At 42.5% G+C, this 18,843-nt stretch overlaps 1 protein-coding gene across 3 annotated transcripts in view; it reads right to left on the reverse strand.

Moving 5' to 3' along the window:
* Nucleotides 1-13,884: 13,884 nt before the first annotated feature.
* KATNA1 (katanin catalytic subunit A1) overlaps nt 13,885-18,843 on the reverse strand; it is a 62,871-nt gene continuing 57,912 nt past the window's right edge. For all 3 annotated transcript variants that reach the window (XM_056566769.1, XM_056566771.1, XM_056566770.1), the window contains 2 exons: nt 14,411-14,537; nt 13,885-14,243 (listed from right to left, as the gene is read on the reverse strand). In XM_056566769.1, the coding sequence (XP_056422744.1) occupies nt 14,045-14,243; nt 14,411-14,537 (326 nt within the window). In that variant the 3' untranslated portion in view covers nt 13,885-14,044. The remainder of the gene's footprint in view (nt 14,244-14,410; nt 14,538-18,843) is intronic.

Consider the following 18,843-nt stretch of genomic DNA (forward strand, 5'->3'; position numbering starts at 1 on the left):
TGTTAGGAGTTAGGTGGCGGATGTCTAGATTAGGCGATAGTAGTTGGCGTCTGTTTTGTAAAAAAAGAATATATATATATATATATATATACACACACACACATTAGATAAGTAGTTTAGTTTCCTGTTATAGGCAGGGTGTTAGGGTAGCAGACGTCTAGATTAGGCGGTAGGAGTCGGTGTCCAATTTATTGTTAAAAAATATATATATTAGATTAGGAGTTTAGATTCCTGTTCTAAGCAGGGTGTTGGGGTAGTGGACATCTAGATTAGGCGGTAGGAGTTGGTGTCCGTTTGTTAAAAAAAAAAAAAATATATATATATATATATATATATATATATATATGGAGTTTAGATTCCTGTTATAGGCAGGGTGTTAGGGTAGAGGACATCGAGATTAGGCGGTAGGAGTTGGTGTCCGATTTTTGGTTAAAAAAAATATATATATTTGATTAGGCGTTTAGGTTCCTGGTATAGGCAGGGTGTTAGGGTAGCAGATGTCTAGATTAGGCGGTAGGAGATGGTGTCCGATTTTTGTTAAAAATATATATATACTGTATATGAGATTAGGAGTTTAGGTTCCTGTTATAGGCAGGGTGTTAGGGTAGCAGACATCTAGATTAGGCGGTAGGAGTTGGTGACCGTTTTTTTGTTAAAAAAATATATACAGTACAGACCAAAAGTTTGGACACACCTTCTCATTCAGAGTTTTCTTTATTTTCATGACTATGAAAATTGTAGATTCACACCGAAGGCATCAAAACTATGAATTAACACGTGTAATTATATACATAAAAAAGTGTGAAAATCTGTCATATTCTAGGTTCTAGCCACCTTTTGCTTTGATTACTGCTTTGCACACTCTTGGCATTCTCTTGATGAGCTTCAAGAGGTAGTCACCTGAAATGGTCTTCCAACAGTCTTGAAGGAGTTCCCAGAGATGCTTAGCACTTGTTGGCCCTTTTTGCCTTCACTCTGCGGTCCAGCTCACCCAAAACCATCTCGATTGGGTTCAGGTCCGGTGACTGTGGAGGCCAGGTCATCTGGCGCAGCACCCCATCACAGCCTGGAGGTGTGTTTGGGGTCATTGTCCTGTTGAAAAATAAATGATGGTCCAACTAAACGCAAACCGGATGGAATAGCATGCCGCTGCAAGATGCTGTGGTAGCCATGCTGGTTCAGTATGCCTTCAATTTTGAATAAATCCCCCACAGTGTCACCAGCAAAGCACCATCACACCTCCTCCTCCACACCAGCACACCTGTGAAGTGAAAACCATTTCAGGTGACTACCTCTTGAAGCTCATCAAGAGAATGAGTGTGCAAAGCAGTAATCAAAGCAAAAGGTGGCTACTTTGAAGAACCTAGAATGTGATATATTTTCAGTTGTTTCACACTTTTTTGTTCTGTATATAATTCCACGTGTTAATTCATAGTGTTAATGCCTTCAGTGTGAATCTACAATTTTCATAGTCATGAAAATAAAGAAAACTCTGAATGTGAAGGTATGTCCAAACTTTTGGTCTGTACTGTATATATATTAGATAGAGGAGTTTAGGTTCCAGTTATAGGCAGGGTGTTAGGGTAGCGGACATCTAGATTAGGCGGTAGGAGTTGGTGTCCGATTTTTTGTTAAAAAAAAAATATTAGTTGAGCTTAGGTTCCCGAAATAGGCAGGGCTTTAGCGACGTTTATGTAACGTGAATAAATATAATATTTCTTAGACCCCCCCCCCACATGTGGTAAATCACTACATACACACTACATCACTACCTAACATATCCCCCACACGTGTGAAAACATTACATACACCCCACCCCAAATTAGAAAAACATAAAATGTACCGACCAACCCGCTCATCTTAAAGGGTGTTTGCAGTAGAAGAGGCTTATGACATTCTTGCCTTTCATACGGAGACGGCCAGTGATGCAGAAGAGGAATACGCCCCATTCCTCTTGCCCTCCTCATCCTCCAGTAGTGATGAGGAACCGCGACAAAGGCGTCGCAGGACACTGCCTGAGCCAGCACCCTAAACAAGTGACCCTGTGTGGACCCCAGTCCCAGAAAATGTATGAGGCCCAAACTTCTGAGTTCATGGCCTGCTCAGGAATCCAGTTTAATACAGATGACATTACTGAAATTAATAATTTCCCCCCAAATTTTTTCGGATGAATTGGTGAACATGACTGTACAACAGACTAATTTATATACCCAACAATTTTTGCCCCAGAACCCCACTTCATCATATTCAAACTGGACCCACGTCACTTCTGAAAAAAGGATGAAATTAAGGGGTCTTGTTCTCCAACTAGGCATTATTGGAGTGCAGACACCCTGTACAGCAACACCATGCTCCGCAAAAGATTTGAGGCAATCCTCAATTTCCTCCATTACAATGATAAAACCCAATGCCCACCCCCAAATTACCCCTCTTTTGATCGCCTCTATAAACTTTGGGCAATAATTGACCATTTCATTGCCAAGTTTTCAGAGGCATACATCCCAGAAAAAGACAAAGGCCAGCTTAAATTCCATCAGTACCTGCCCAATAAGAGGGCCAGGTACAGAATTAAATTGTACAAGCTGTGTGAAAGCATCTTGGGGTAAATTTAGAGTGTATGAAGGGAAAGACAGCCCCCCCGAATGCCCCCCTCTCTTGGTAAGTGGGAATATTGTCTGGGACATGGTGTACCCACTTTAAGACAAAAGGGTATCACCTTTACATGGACAATTTTTATTCAAGCCTGCCTCTCTTTCAGTGCCTTGCTGCCAGAACTACTGTCGACTGTGGCACTGTTCACAAGAACCACCAAGGCCTCCCTAAAACATATTGCGCAACCAGTGCCAAGAGGTGAGAGCAGGGCACTTTGCAGCAATAACCTCTTGCTGCTAAAATATAAAGACAAAAGAGATCTCCTTATATTGACATCCATCCATGGTGGCTCCACCCAGGGGCGGATCCAGAGTCGAGTCTCGGGAGGGGCACTATTAGAGTATTTTGTGTTGGCGGACAGAAAACAAGGTGTTGCTTACGGAACGTACAATATTATTAAATGTATCATACAGTCCTAACCTTGTTTAAGACTCTTAGGCCATGTTCACATGTCAGAATAATTATCAAATATACCAATTGCCACAGAATGGGAAAGTGCTAAAGAAGTTTTTACCATGTAAAACTACAGCTTCCAGTATGACCTAAGTAGTGGTAAGGGGATGCTGGGAGTTGTTGTTTCACCCATCATTACTGCAGAACTTCTTCAGTGACTACAGCTCTGATGGGGCACACAGAGGAGGATACAGAATGACATCAGTGACTACAGGTGACGTCTTCTCTATGGTCTTTCCTTATCTAATTCAGATGTACATACCACCGGGACTTGTTTCAGCTAAATGTTCTCCCTGCAGAACTTGATGCCCAGACGTCTCCTCACTATGTCAGCGGATTCTGATCCTCTATATGAAAACAATAATTATTATTAATACTGGCACATACCTTCTGAATATAATTCTGACACACTGTACCTCCTGAATATACAACACACTGTACCCTCTGAATATAATACTACCACACACTGCGCCATCTAAATATAATACTACCACACACTGTGCCCTCTGAATAGAACACTACCACACACTGTGCCCTCTAAATTTAATACTAACAAACACTGCACTCTCTGAATATAATACTACCACACACTGCACTCTCTGAATATAATACTACCACACTGTGCCCTCTAAATTTAATACTACCACACGCTGCACTCTCTGAATAGAATACTACCACACACTGCACTCTCTGAATATAATACTACCACACACTGTGCCCTCTAACTTTAATACTACCACACACTGCACTCTCTGAATAGAATACTACCACACACTGTACCCTCTGTATATAATACTACCAAACACTGCACTCTCTGAATATAATACTACCACACACTGCACTCTCTGAATATAATACTACCACACACTGTGCCCTCTAAATTTAATACTACCACACACTGCACTCTCTGAATAGAATACTACCACACACTGTACCCTCTGTATATAATACTTCCACACACTGCACTCTCTGAATATAACTTGCTGTGCAGTGCACCCTCTGAATAAAATACCCAAATGTATTGTGGCCCATAAAAAAATGTACCACCCCAGAAATTGCTCATAATCTACAATATACTTCTGAAATGCAAAACACTCCGTGCCTTCACATATAGTAATAATGCCCCATCTTGTGCCCCTACATATAATAATTATGACCCGTCCTTTTCCCCCCACATAATAATGCCCTGTGCCCCTAACATATATTGCCCCCTGTGCCCTTCACATATAATTCCCCATTCTTTGCCCCTCACATATAATGCCCCCATCATGCGTCCCTCACATATAATGCCCCTCACATATAATGCCCCCCGTGCTGTGCCCCTCACATATAATGTCCCCTGTACTGTTCCCCTCACATATAATGCCCCCTGTACTGTTCCCCTCACATATAATGCCCCCTGTGCTGTGCCCCTCACATATAATGCCCCCCATGGTGTGCCCCTCACATATAATGCTCCTGTCATATGCCCCACACATATAATGCCCCCTGTGCTGTGCCCTTCACATATAATGCCCCCCACATATAATGCCCCCATCATGCACCCCTCACATATAATGCCCCGTGCTGTGCCCTTCACATATAATGCCCCCCACATATAATGCCCCCATCATGCACCCCTCACATATAATGCCCCGTGCTGTGCCCTTCACATATAATGCCCCCGTTCTTTACCCCTCACATATAATGCCCTCATCATGCGCCCCTCACATATAATGCCCCCTATCCTGTCCAGTCAGGGGGCATTATATGTGAGGGGCGTATGATGGCGCATTATATGTGAGGGGCACAGGATGGGGGCATTATATATGAGGGGCGCATGATGGGGGCATTATTTGTGAGGGGCACAGCACAGGGGGCATTATATGTGATGGGCACAGAACAAGGGGCATTATATGTGTGGGGCACAGCACGGGCATTATATGTGAGGGGAACAGCACAGGGGACATTATGTGTGGGGCACAGCACAGGGGGCATTATATGAGTGGGGCACAGCACAGGGGAAATTATGTGTGGGGCACAGCACAGGAGGCATTATATCATATAATGCCCCCTGTGCTGTGCCCCACACATATAATACCCCCTGTGCTGTGCCCCACACATATAATACCCCCTGTGCTGTGCCCCCCACACATATAATTAATATGTGTGGGCATAGCACAGGGGGCATTATATGTGTGGGGCATAGCACAGGGGGCATTATGTGTGTGGGGCACAGAACAGGGGGCATTATATCATATCATATAATGCCCCCTGTGCTGTGCCCCACACATATAATACCCCCTGTGCTGTGCCCCACACATATTATGCCCCCTGTGCTGTGCCCCCCACACATATAATTTATATGTGTGGGCACAGCACAGGGGGCATTATATGTGAGGGGCACAGCACAGGGGGCCCCCCTGTCATGTGCTCTTAACATATAGTGCCCCCAGTGCTTTGCCCTGCAGCACCTCACATTAAAAATTCCCCTTTCTCTCCCCACTAAGTTTTTAAATCCCCCTCCCCTCCTATACAGTGCCCTTAACAGTGGCACATATTCCAAATCCCAAATCCCCTGGGCCCTGAGCATACTCTTCTTACTTACTGTATGCTGGCCGCGGGGACGGGATTTCCGGGCGCCGGCGCGATGATGTGACGTCATTGCGCCGGCCTGCAGAGGATCGCGTCCCCGCAGCTCACACGCTGTGTACTCACAGCGTGTGACTGCCTAGGTTAGTGAATGGTGGAGCGGAAGCTTACAGCTTCGGCTCCACCATTCTAGGGGGCGGGGGACAGCAATCTGGGGGGGGGGGCAATATGCCCATTGCCCCCCCCCCCCCCCTGGATCCGCCACTGGCTCCACCACTGTCCCTGTACGAGGCACAAGTTCCACAGTCTCCAAGCCAGATTGCATTCTGGATTATAACAAATACATGGGAGTGGTGGATTTATCAGATCAAGTCCTAAAACCATACAGTGCCATGAGAAAAACAAAGGCCTGGTACAAAAAGCTTGTGGCGCACATTGTGCAGATGGCACTGTAAAATGCATACGTGATATCACATAAAGCAGGTCAGGACAGGACATTTTCTTGAGTTAAGAAATTATTAAGGCCCTAAGTTTTGGACACCAAGAGGAGGAACGCCCCAGTACCTCATCAGGGAAGGGAAGGACCCAGAAGAGATGTAGAGTCTGCTACAAAAAAGGCATCAGAAAGGACACCACTTTTCACTGTGAAACTTGCCCCGAAAACCCTGGCCTGTGCATAAAAGATTGTTTCAAAGAGTTCCACAAATCCCTAAATTACTAAATGTATCTTTTATTAACCCTACTATCACCTTTTTATCCCCATTCTCTGCAGTTTCTATACGTCCCCACATCTAAAATCCAACCTTAATTTGGCACCCATAACACATTCTGTAATCATTTTAATTTTACCCCCAAACCATTCAAGCACAATCTGCGGTACTGTATGTCGGAATTTTTTTTATTGTACCCCAAAACCATTCCAGCAAAATCTGTGGTACAGTATGCCACAAAGTTTTTCATTGTACCCCAAAACCATTCCAGCAAAATCTGCGGTACAGTATGCCGCAAAATATTTAATTGTACCCCAAAACCATTCCAGCAAAATCTGTGTAAACTAAGCACAACATATTTGGCATTTAAATGGCATATCTGTGATGCAATCATAATTTTTCTTTTGCACAATCCCTAAGAGCATTAGCTTTTGGAAAACCTCTGTTGGATAAAAATGCTCAATTCCCCCTTTTATGAATTTCTTGAGAGGTGTAGATTCTAAAATGGGGTCACTTCTCCATTGTGACCAAAGTAGACCTGAACATGGGCTTGGGCTATCTCTCTCCTGAGCCCTGCCGTCTGCCCAGTCAGAAGATAACATGCCGCAAATGGGGTACTGGCGTGTTCAGGAGAAGTTGAGTAACAAAGTTTGGGGTGCATAATCCCTGCATTCCTTGTGAAAATGAGCCAACTTGTGCTAGATGTGCAATTTGTGCATAAAAATTAAAAATTTTAGTTTTGATGGCCTAATGTTAATAACTATCCTCAAACTACCCCCCTAAATGAATTCTCTGAGGGTTGTAGTTTCCAAAATGGGGTCACTTATTGGGTTTTTCCACTGTACTGGTACCACGGTGGGCATGCAGCTGGTGTGAGAAAACACATTCTTCAAAATCTGAGTCAGGGACTGACCAGGGGACAGGGAGAGTGAGCCTTAAACTGACCCTAAAACCGCTCTCCCTGCCTACTTGCCCATCCACCCTAAACGGTGGATCTACAACTGGGTGCCTGTCCCTCCCTGAACTAAAGTGCAGGGGCCTAATAAAAACACATACTAATTAGTAGTCGGTCACAAACCAGAAACACAACAGGAACATAGAACTCAATAGTATAAGTTCAGAGGACACAGATCAGTGAGCAGCACAGGGGACACTATGGATCAGCGGTAATGTACAGAACTCCAAAGATCATAAATCAAGAACTAATAAAAATTGAGTTCAAAACACCAGACAGGAAAATGGATAAGTCAACAGACTATAGGAACAGACAGGAATATAGCATAATCCCCCAGAAAATCCAGAAGACACAAGGTCCCCATGGACCAGAAGCAGGGATCTATCGCTAATCAGGAATATTCGCATTCCCTATGCAAAACCTCCAGTAGACACGAAGTCTCCAATGGACAGGTAATAAGGATGCCTAGACACACAGGATATATTTATAGAACATTGTTCACACTGAACACAAGACAGGAATAATCGCAATCCCTTCAGAACACTTCCAGTAGACAAGGAGTCCATGGAGCGTTAACAGGGATGCCTAAATATATTCATAGAACACTGTTCACACTGAACACAAGACTGGAATAATTGCAATCCCTTCAGAACACCTCCAGTAGACAAGAAGTCCCATGGAGCGGTAACAGGGATGCCTAGATACACAGGACACTGTTCACACTGGACACACAAACTGGACACTCCACTCCACTATAGGAGTAGCCATTAGTAATAAATCCAAATAGACTACTGGCCAGAGGCACACTCCACCGTGTGGTCAGGATGTTGGCCCAGTAGGAGAACAGAAATATAAAACAGAACTTCACAAACGGATACAAGAGAAAACAAAGTGTAAACAGACATATAGCAGAAAGATATACAAATCCTAAAACCGACTAAACAAACGCAGCTTAAAACCCACTAAGAGCATGCCACCTAACATGACTAAAACCAGAAAATACAAGGTGCATGCTAAAACAGAGATCGTAGATTAAAAGCTCAAACAAAGTGTTTCACCAAGCCTCCATTAGCAGCATAGCCAGCATGTTAGCAAGTCAGGTTGAAATGAAGTCAATCACCAGAACTGAGGCTAGGCTGGGTGGCCTTTAAATAGACACACCCTAAAGGCAATTGGACAACAGAGGCTGAGGCTGAAAAAGCCAGAGACATTAACCCCTTAAGGACTCAGCGTTTTTCCATTTTAATTATTTCCTCATCACCTTGTAAAAATCATAACGCTTTCAATTTTGCACATAAAATTCCATATGATGGCTTATTTTTTGGCCACCAATTCTACTTTGCAGTGACAGTCATTTTACCCAAAAATCCACGGCAAAACGGAAAAAAAATTCATTGTGCGACAAAATTGAAGAAAAACGGGCTTCCGTTTCTACGCGGTGCATGTTTCGGTAAAAATTACACCTTATCTTTATTCTATAAATCCATACGGTTAAAATGATACCCTACTTATATAGGTTGGATATTGTCGTACTTCAGAAAAAAATCATAACTACATGCAGGAAAATTTATATGTTAAGAATTCTCATCTTCTAATCCATATGACGCCGTGTTCTAAAGTTTTTATTGGTACCATTTTTGTAGTGATCTGACTTTTTGATCGCTTTTTATTCATTTTTTCATGATATAAAAAGGGACCAAAAATACGCTATTTTGGACATTTTTTTGCGCGTACGCCATTGACCCTGCGATTTAATTAACAATATATTTTTATAGTTCGGACATTTCCGCACTCGGCGATACCACATAAGTTTATTTTTATGTACACAGTTTTTTTTTTTATGGGAAAAGGGGGTGATTCAAACTTTTTTTTTCACCTTTTTTTGCAGTGCTATAGCTCCCATAGGGACCTATTGCACTGCACACACTGATCTCTTATGCTCATCCCTGCAAAGCCATAGCTTTGCATGGATCAACAAGATAGGGGCTTGATTGCTCAAGCCTGTAGCTTAGGCTTGGAGCAATCAAACCCCGATCGGATGTAAGGAGACCTCCGCTTCTGTCCTAGCTGATCGGAACATCGCGATTTTATCGCGATGTCCCGATCAGCCCGACTGAGCTGCCGGGAACAGTTTACTTTCACTTTCAGACGCGGTGGTCAACTTTGATTTAATTTTTAATCTATGTGTATATCTTGCTGTAACTGGCACGGGTGGGGCTTCTCTAAGTTAACTGGCACTGACGTCAGGGCCGCTTATGAATATTCATCCCCCCTCCCTCTAGTTCTCCCTCTCTTTGCCGCTCCTAACTGGAGGGACGGGGGATAAATATTCATAAGCGGCGCTGATGTCAGTGCCAGTTAACCTGCAGAAGCCCCGCCCATGCCAGTTACAGCAAGATATACACAGATTAAAACTACAATTGCGGGCAAACGGACAGACGGATCCGGGCGAGGTAGGGCTCGTTTTAATCAGCGTCTCCCGCACTATCCACCAGTAGTGTGGATAGTGCGGGAGAAAATATCTGACAGTTTTTCTGTCTTTAACTATTCCCTGACCAGGAAACATAAAACTGCTCACACACAGCAAATCAATAGCTGTCTGTGCTGTGAAAATGAGACAACTTGTGCTAAATGTGCAATTTGTGCTTAAAAATGAAAAATTTTATTTTCACGGCCTAATGTTAAAAGCTATCCTCAATCACCTGTGGGGTCAAAATGCTCACTACCCCCTACGTGAATTCTCTGAGAGGTGCAGTTTCCAAAATGGGGTCACTTGTGGTTTTTTTCCACTGTACTGGTACCAAGGTGGGCACTGCAAAATATCCTAAGAAATGTGCTGCATCATGTCTAAGACCTGCGTGTGAGTCAGGGAGCACACTAGGACGACATATGAGATATTTCAAAAATCTTTAGAATTGGGGTAATACATATACATTTCAGTTTTTTTTTTTTTGTTAATACCTTCCATGTCACCGAAAAAAATTGTTGACACAAGAAAAATGCTAAAGAAAATTTTACATTTAAAAATGTCCCTTCACTTTGCTTTATTCTTGTGAACCACCAAAAGGATAAATACATTTTTTAAGTGTCATTCTGAATACTTTGAAGGGTGGGAAGTTTTTAAAATGGGGTGATTTTTTGGGGCTTCAAGCATACAGGCCCCTCAAATCCACTTCATAACTGATGTGGTCACTAAAAGAATGTTATTTTGAAATTACCATAAAAATTTTTAAAAAATGCTCATAATATTATAAGCCTTCTAATGCCCTAAAAAGTAAAAGAATGTATATAAATGATGCAAACATAAAGAAGACATATTGTGGAATGTGAATTAATAATTTATTTTGCATAACTATTTCTCTTACAAGTAGATCATTTCCAAATTTTTCACGATATTTTTGAGTTTTTCACAAAAACTGCTGCATGTATAAACAAAAATGTACTACTATTATAAAGTACAACAGGCAGACTATGAAACAGCTGTGCTTGGTCCGTAAACAGCTGGTACCAGTTACAGATGAATAACAGAGATCGCCATTCTCCATCCATGACTGGTACCAGCTGTCACTTACCAGTACATTAACCCCTTAAGTGGCATGATCAATAGCATTCACGCCATTTAAGAGCCGCAATGACTGTGTCCCTAACCAAATGGCACTACTGCAGTGTTAGCAATCTTAATATTACATGTAAAAGTCTCCTATGGGGACTTAAACCATTAAGAACGCAGGGGGGAAAAGTGCACTGCTTAGAAACTGAAGCCCCCAAATTTTTTTTTATTTTTTTCAATTTTGTAAATGATTCATTACAAAGTAAAATTGGTAGCACATAAAACAAGCCCTCATATGGGTCTGTAGGTGGAAAACAAAGTGTTATGATTTTTAAAAGGTGAGGGGAAAAAGCTAAAGTGCAAAAACAGAAAAACCCTGAGTCCTTAAGGGGTTAAAGTGTAAATAAAATAAAACATTTTTAAAAACTTTTCTAATGAAAGTTAAAAATCACCCTTTTCTCATTTTACAAACAAAAAAAAAAAACTTTTGTATCACCGTGTGCGGAAATGTCTGAACTATTAAAATTGAATACAAAGTGATTAAAAAGTAATGTGCAAAAGAGGTACCGACAAAATCTATAGATCATGGCACAAATATGAGCCCTCAAACAGCCCCATATATGGAAAAATAAAGTTAGGGGGGGTCTGAATACAACAATTTTAAACAAAAAAGGTTAAAAAAAAAGTTAGAATTTTTAAAAAGCAGTACAAAAATAGGAAAACGATGTAAACATTATTATTATCGTAGAGAGAGCGGCATCAAACCTTACGTATAATTATACAGTATTAATACTTGGAATCTGAACAGAAAATTACTTTCAAACACAGTAGGAAACAATTTCCATTTCACTAGAATATTGAAGATGAATTTACTGTATAAGTTAAAAATTACTTCTAAAAAAAACTATTATACCAAGTCAAGAAGCTAACCTGTCTTTCCAGTAAAGGTGATTTGGCTAGAAGATTGTGTGCACACACCCTCCCATCAACCAATAGTCTCTGTGATGGAAGCCAATCACACAGTGTCTGTGCTAGCAGGTCCGCCGAAGCTCTGCTGACTCAGCGCTTTCATTTTCGTCTGAGGCATGATGCCTGATGGAGGAGGGATGAGGCGGGATGCCGTTTTGGCTGAAGGATAAGCGAGGTACAGCTGACAACTGAGGATGTCCTAAAATGGACACCGTATGACACTAAGTGACAGATAAAAGGAAACACTTGATATAAGTAAAAAACTGGTAGAGATGAAAAATGTGCACACATCTACACTTTTTCAGGCTGATTAGGATGTAAAGATTGTTGTAGTTGAGGATTTGATTCCACACAAGGTCTCTGGGACAAATGTCTTACGGATAAATCAGTAATGAATGGCCCTGTCATTAGACTCTAGTGCTTCGGGATTTAGTCTACAATTTCCCACAAGGAGAAAAGAAAAGATGTTAAAGGGGTACTCTGGTGAAAAACTTTTTTTTTTTCTTTAACTTTCTGGCACCAGTTGATTTAAACAAATTTGTAAATTACTTCTATTAAAAATTCTTAATCCTTCTAGTACTTATTAGCTGCTGAATACTACAGAAGAAATTATTTTCTTGTTGGAAAACAGAGCTCTCAGCTGACATCACGAGCACAGTGCTCTCTGGACAGTTCTTAAAATGGAGAGAGATGTCAGCAGAGTAGGAGAAAATCCCCATAGAAAACATATGCTGCTGTGGTCAGTTCCTAAAATGGACAGAGATGTCAGCAGAGAGCGCTGTGCTAAAAGAAAAAAAATTTACTCTGTAGTATTCAGCAGCTAATAAGTACTGGAAGGATTAAGATTTTTTGATAGAAGTAATTTACAAATCTGTTTAACTTTCTGGTACCAGTTGATTAAAAAAAAGAAAAAAAAAAAAAAGGTTTACACCGGAGTAGCACCTGCTGACAGATGCTTGTAAGAGCCGCTACCATGAGCCCTAGAGTACCTTTAATATGATGATGTGCTCTTGTGCAACGTTTATCTGTAATATCAGTTTTTAATATGCAAATGAAGTAGTTTAGTGCACTGAGGGCGCTCCTCCTACTTCTTGGTGGACCAAAATGGAGTCAGCCTTTGCACAGCAAACACCTACAGGACGCACTAACTTGATCTCCTGTCTACTTTGAATCTTTTAATCTTAGGGATTGTGAGGCACTATGGTTTCATGCTGCCGCCAACTCCAGGCTGTGTCATTCTGCTGCCACCTCTAGGCTCTGTCATTGTGCCGCCATGTGACTCCTTGTCAGATTGGGTTTTGTGGTCATACAGTATTAGTTCAAAGTAAACGCCAGGACATTAAACTTGGGAATCTAATAGAAATCTTAAATAAAATAAAAAATCGATGTAATCTTTTCAAGACTGAGGCCCTATGGTCGTCGACATCATATTACCTGTGCAATTATCACAAGAATCTAATGAAACAGCTTGCTGTGATAACAATGAACCATAACTGATTAAATGAAACATTCGCACTTTCACAGGGGGGCGCTGAGAGGCAGGGGCTAGAAAAGGTGGTATCTCACCCGGCAGAGGACCACCAGCTCGATGCTCACCAGAATGGGTAATCAAAAAATGTAAATAAATTCAAATCAACAAATAAAAATTACATAAAAAATCTGCCACATCCAGATGCTCTGCAGCAGTGATTCTAATATCGATGCCTGTAATCTGCATGTCATACTGAATAACAGTATTATTTCACTAACACAGCACACTCCCTATGCATGTTAGGACAAGGCAAAGTGTTCTATACCCCTATTGAGCCTCTCTGTAGGCCAGAAATAGTTTTTAATAGCGATTTGCCGCAAATAAATTCGGACCGAACTGAATTTTTCAGAAATACGCTCATCTCTAGTGACAGTGGTCAGATTAGCAAAAAATGCTCTGGTCCTTAAGGTCATAATGGGCTTCATCCCCAAGGGGTTAAGACTGGTTGTCTTCTAGTATAACTAATTACCACACAAATACCAAGTAGTAGAATCAAATAGTGCTTTTTATTACTTTAAGAATCATGGCAGTTTACAAAAGGATTTAAAAAAATAAAGCAGCCAGTGCCAAACTCTACAGGGACATAAACTAAAGAAACCAGTTAAGACTTGAGGCAGATAGTTTTCTTCTTTAAATCAAGTTTTAAAGTCAAGTTAACAGGACCCAAACTCCTCTATCCACTTTTCATACTTTTCTATGTCTGAGGCAGACACAGATTTAGATACTTTTTTCAAAGCCATCTCAAAGTCTTCCATTGTAGTGGGCATGTGCATGTCATCTCTTGAAAGATTGCGAATTTCTTCGGGAGTTAAACCTTCAATACGTCTTCTCATCGCCATTAAAGAAGCATCTCTGTGGAGACACAAGCATTGATATGATTAACTACATGACAACATTTTCTTCTGTTCTTCAAGAGTATGGCAGCTTCATTTTCTTCTGTTTTCCCCCAGGCTGAGTACATAAAAAATGCTCTGAATACCCCTTGAACTCCTAATACATTTCACTTTTGGAGCACATACCTGCATACATTGGTAATATCTGCCCCAGAATAACCATCCATGTTTTCTGCTATGGTGTCGATGTCAACATTATCTGCCAATTCCAACTCCTTAAGGTTTATTCTTAAGAGTTCTCCTCTGCCTTTAGCTGGAAAAGAAGCATCAAGTATTACACACTATGCTTAAAAAATAGATATACAGTGATCCTTATCAAATAAATATTTTCACAGTTCTGTTTTTTAATATTGAATCGTTTTAAATTTTTATTTAGTCCTATTGGAGAACGTACACTTGCCTAAGCCCTAGGCTGCCAGTATATAAATGTAAACCAATACAATTCTAATGCCAGAGCACACAGTCAAGTAAAAAAGATAACCTCTCTATGTCATCATTACTACTATAACCCCTTAAGGACGCAGGGCATACCCATACGCCCCCGTTTCAGAGTCCTTAACGACAGATACGCCCTGCGTTCTTCTGGCCCCTGCCGCTCGCCGGGCGGGGACCTGACCGGGATGCCTGCTGATATCGTTCAGCAGGCATCCGTGCATATCGCCCAGGGGGGTCCTGAGGTCCCCCCATATCGGCGATCAGCGCAAATTGCTGATCAGGTCTCTGATGACCCAACAGCCCGGAAAATAGGGATGATCGAAGATGTCAGAGACATCCCCGATCATCCTGAAGGATAGGAGCGAGGTGGCAGTGATGCCACCTCCTCCTATCCCCTGCCATTGGTTGGTTAGGACTAACCAACCAGTGACAGTTGGGGGCAGGGGCTTACAGTTGAAATTCCCGCTCTGCCCGCCCCTGGATGTTGGGCAGAGCAGGGGGGGAGGAGATGGCAGTGGGTACTGGAGCAGTTGAGGATGGCGGGGGGATCGTCGGCAGGATCTGCGGCAGTGAGGAGGAGGCGGCGGCGGAGCAGCGGTGAAGATCAGTGGTAAGTGACCTTCACTGCTGTCTTCTAGGAGTTGCCAAACTACAACTCCCAGCATGCCCAGACAGCCAAAGGCTGTCTGGGCATGCTGGGAGTTGTAGTTTTGCACCATCTGGAGGGCCACAGTTTGGAGACCACTATACAGTGGTGCCCAAGCTGTAGCCCTACAGATGTTGCAAAACTACAACTCCAAGCATGCTCAGACTGTCCAGGCATGCTGGGAGTTGTAGTTCTCTAACATCTGGCCCTTCAGATGTTGCAGAACTACAACTCCCAGCATGCCTGGACAGTCTCAGCATGCTGGGAGATGTAGTTTTTCAACATCTGGAAGATCACAGATTGGACACCACTACACAGTGGTCTACAAACTGTTCTCCAGTTGTTGCATAGCTACAACTCTCAACATGCCCTTCGGCTGTCTGGGTATGCTGGGAGCTGTAGATTTGCGAAAACTTTAGGCACACTGGTTGGGAAACATTGTCTGTTTCCTAACTCAGTGGTTCCAACCCGTGTGCCTCCAGCTGTTTCAAAACAATAACTCCCAGCATGCAATGACAGACCATGTATACTGGGAGTTGTAGTTTTGCAACAGCTGGAGGCATACATGTTGGGAAACACTAAGTAACAAACTCAGTGTTTTGCAACCAGAGAGCCTCCAGCTATTGCATAACTACATCCCTCAGCATGCACGGACAGCCAAAGGGCATGCTGGGAGTTGTAGTAGTATGCCTCCAGCTGTTGCATAACTACAAGTCCCAGCATGCCTGTCTGCTGTCCGTGCATGCTGGGGGTTGTAGTTTTTGCAACAGCTGAAGGCACACTGGTTGCGTACCACAGAGTTTATTAGCTAACTCTGTTTTGCAACCAGTGTGCCTCCAGCTGTTGCATAACTGTAACCCCAAGCATGCATGGACAGAGAAAGGGCATGCTGGGAGTTGTAGTTTAGCAACAGCTGGAGGTTTGCCGTGAGTTTCTCGCAGCAAGTTTGAGATGCAGCTCAAACTCCCAGTGGTAAACTCGCTGTGAACACCCGCCCGTGTGAATGTACCCTAAAAACAATACACTAACACAAAATAAAGGGTAAAATCACTAGATATACCACTACACATTTACACCCCCAGCCCCCAATAAAAATGAGAAATGTCTGGTAAGGCACGGTTTCTAAAACGGAGCCTCTAGCTGTTGCAAAACAACAACTCCCAGTGTTGGCGGACAGCCATGGACTGTCCAGGCATGCTGGGAGTTTTGCAACAGCTGGAGGCACCCTGTTTGGGAAACACTGGCGTAGGGCAATTTTGGTATCAGAAGCAAGTGTAATTCTTGTATCCGGGTCGGTCCCTATGCAAATCCCTAATTTAGGCCTTAAATGCGCATGGTGCTCTCTCACTTCGGAGCCCTGTCGTATTTCAGGACAACAGTTTAGGGCCACATATGGGGTATTTCCATACTCTGGAGAAATTGCCTAATAAATTTTGGGGGGCTTTCTCTCCTTTCCACCCCTTATGAAAATGTAAAAAATTTAATTTTTTACACTAACATGCAGGGGTTTCCCCATACTTTTCATTTTCACAAGTAGTAAAAGGAAAAAAAGACCCCCAAAATTTGGAACGCAATTTCTTCTGAGTACGGAAATACCCCATATGTGGACGTAAAATTCTCTGCGGACGCACAAAAAGGCTCAGAAGTGAGAGCGCCATGTACATTTGAGGCGATTTGCACAGGGATGGCTGATCGTTACAGCGGTTCTGATATAAACGCAAAAAAAAAAACACCCACATGTGACCCCATTTTGGAAACTACACCCCTCAGGGAAAGTAACAATGGGTATAGGGAGCCTTAATACCCCACAGGTGTTTGCAGAATTTTCGTTTAAGTTCGACGTGAAAATAAATTTTTTCTTCTTTTCACTAAAATGCTGGTTATCCCAAATTTTTCATTTTCACAAGGGGTAATAGGAAAAAAGTCCCCCAAAATTTGTAACCCCATTTCTTCTGCGTATGGAAATGCCCCATATGTGGATGTATGATGCTCAGAAGAGAAGGAGCGCCATTGGGCTTTTGGAGACAGAATGTGTCTGGAATTGAAGGCCATGTGTGTTTACAAAGCCCCCTGTGGTGCCAGAACAGTGGACCCCCCACATGTGACCCCATTTTGGAAACTACACCCCCCCCTCACAGAATGCAATTAGGTGTACAGTGAGCATTTACACCCCACAGGTGTCTGACAGATGTTTAGAACAGTGGTCCGTGAAAATGAAAAATGTAATTTTTCATTTGCACAGCCCACTGTTCCGAAGATCTGTCAAACGCCAGTGGGGTATAAATGCTCACTGCACCCCTTATTCATCAAAATTCTCCACAAGTCCAATGGCGCTCCTTCTGTTCTGAGCATTGCAGTGTGCCAGCAGAGCACTTAACGTCCACATATGGAGCGCGGGAGAAATTGGGCTTCAAATTTTGAAGTCCATTTTCACCTATTACCTCTTGTGAAAAAGAAAAATTTGGGGTAACATTACCATTTTAGTGTTAAAAATCTAATTTTCCATTTTCACGTCCAACTTCAACGCAGTCGTCAAATACCATACTCGAGAGAAATTGGGCTACAAGTTTTGGGGGGGCTTTTTCTCCATTTAACACTTTTAAAAATGAAAAAAAAAAAGGTTAGTGTAAAAAACGGAGATTTAGATTTTTTTCCTCCACGTTGCTGCTATTCTTGTGAAACACCTAAAGGGTTAAACTTTCTGAATGTCATTTTTAATACTTTGAGGGGTGTAGCTTTTATAATGGGGTCATTTATGGGGTACTTCTCACAGAAAGGCCCCTCAAATCCACTTCAAGCTTAACTGGTCCCTGAAAAATTCAGATTTTGAAATTTTCGTGAAAATTTGAAAATTGCTGCTATACTTTGAAGCCCTTTGATGTCTTCAAAAAGTAAAAACATGTCAACTTTCTGATTCCAATATAAAGTAGACATATTGTATATGTGAATGAAGATATAAATTTAGTTGTAATATCCATTTCCCTTACAAGCAGAGTTTCAAAGTTATAAAAATGCTAAATTTTCTACATTTTCATAAAATGTTGGTTTTTTTCACCAAGAAATGATGCAAGTAACAACGAAAAGTTACCACTACATTAACCCCTTAAGGACCAAGGACGTACCGGTACGTCCTTGGTCCTGCTCTTCTGATATAACGCGGGGTTACACAGTAACCCCGCGTCATATCATGGCGGGCCCGGCGTCATAGTGAAGCCGGGACCCGCCTCTAATAGCGCGCAGCGCCGATTGCGGCGCCGCGCGCTATTAACCCTTTAGCCGCGCGCTCAGAGCTGAGCCGCGCGGCTAAAAGTGAAAGTTCCCGGCTAGCTCAGTCGGGCTGTTCGGGATAGCCGCGGCTAATCGCGGCATCCCGAACAGCTGACAGGACAGCGGGAGGGCACCTTCCTGCCTCCTCGCTGTCCGATCGCCGAATGACTGCTCAGTGCCTGAGATCCAGGCATGAGCAGTCATGCGGCAG

Source organism: Hyla sarda, chromosome 3 (assembly GCF_029499605.1).
Source record: "Hyla sarda isolate aHylSar1 chromosome 3, aHylSar1.hap1, whole genome shotgun sequence".
Classification (NCBI taxonomy): Eukaryota; Metazoa; Chordata; class Amphibia; order Anura; family Hylidae; genus Hyla; species Hyla sarda.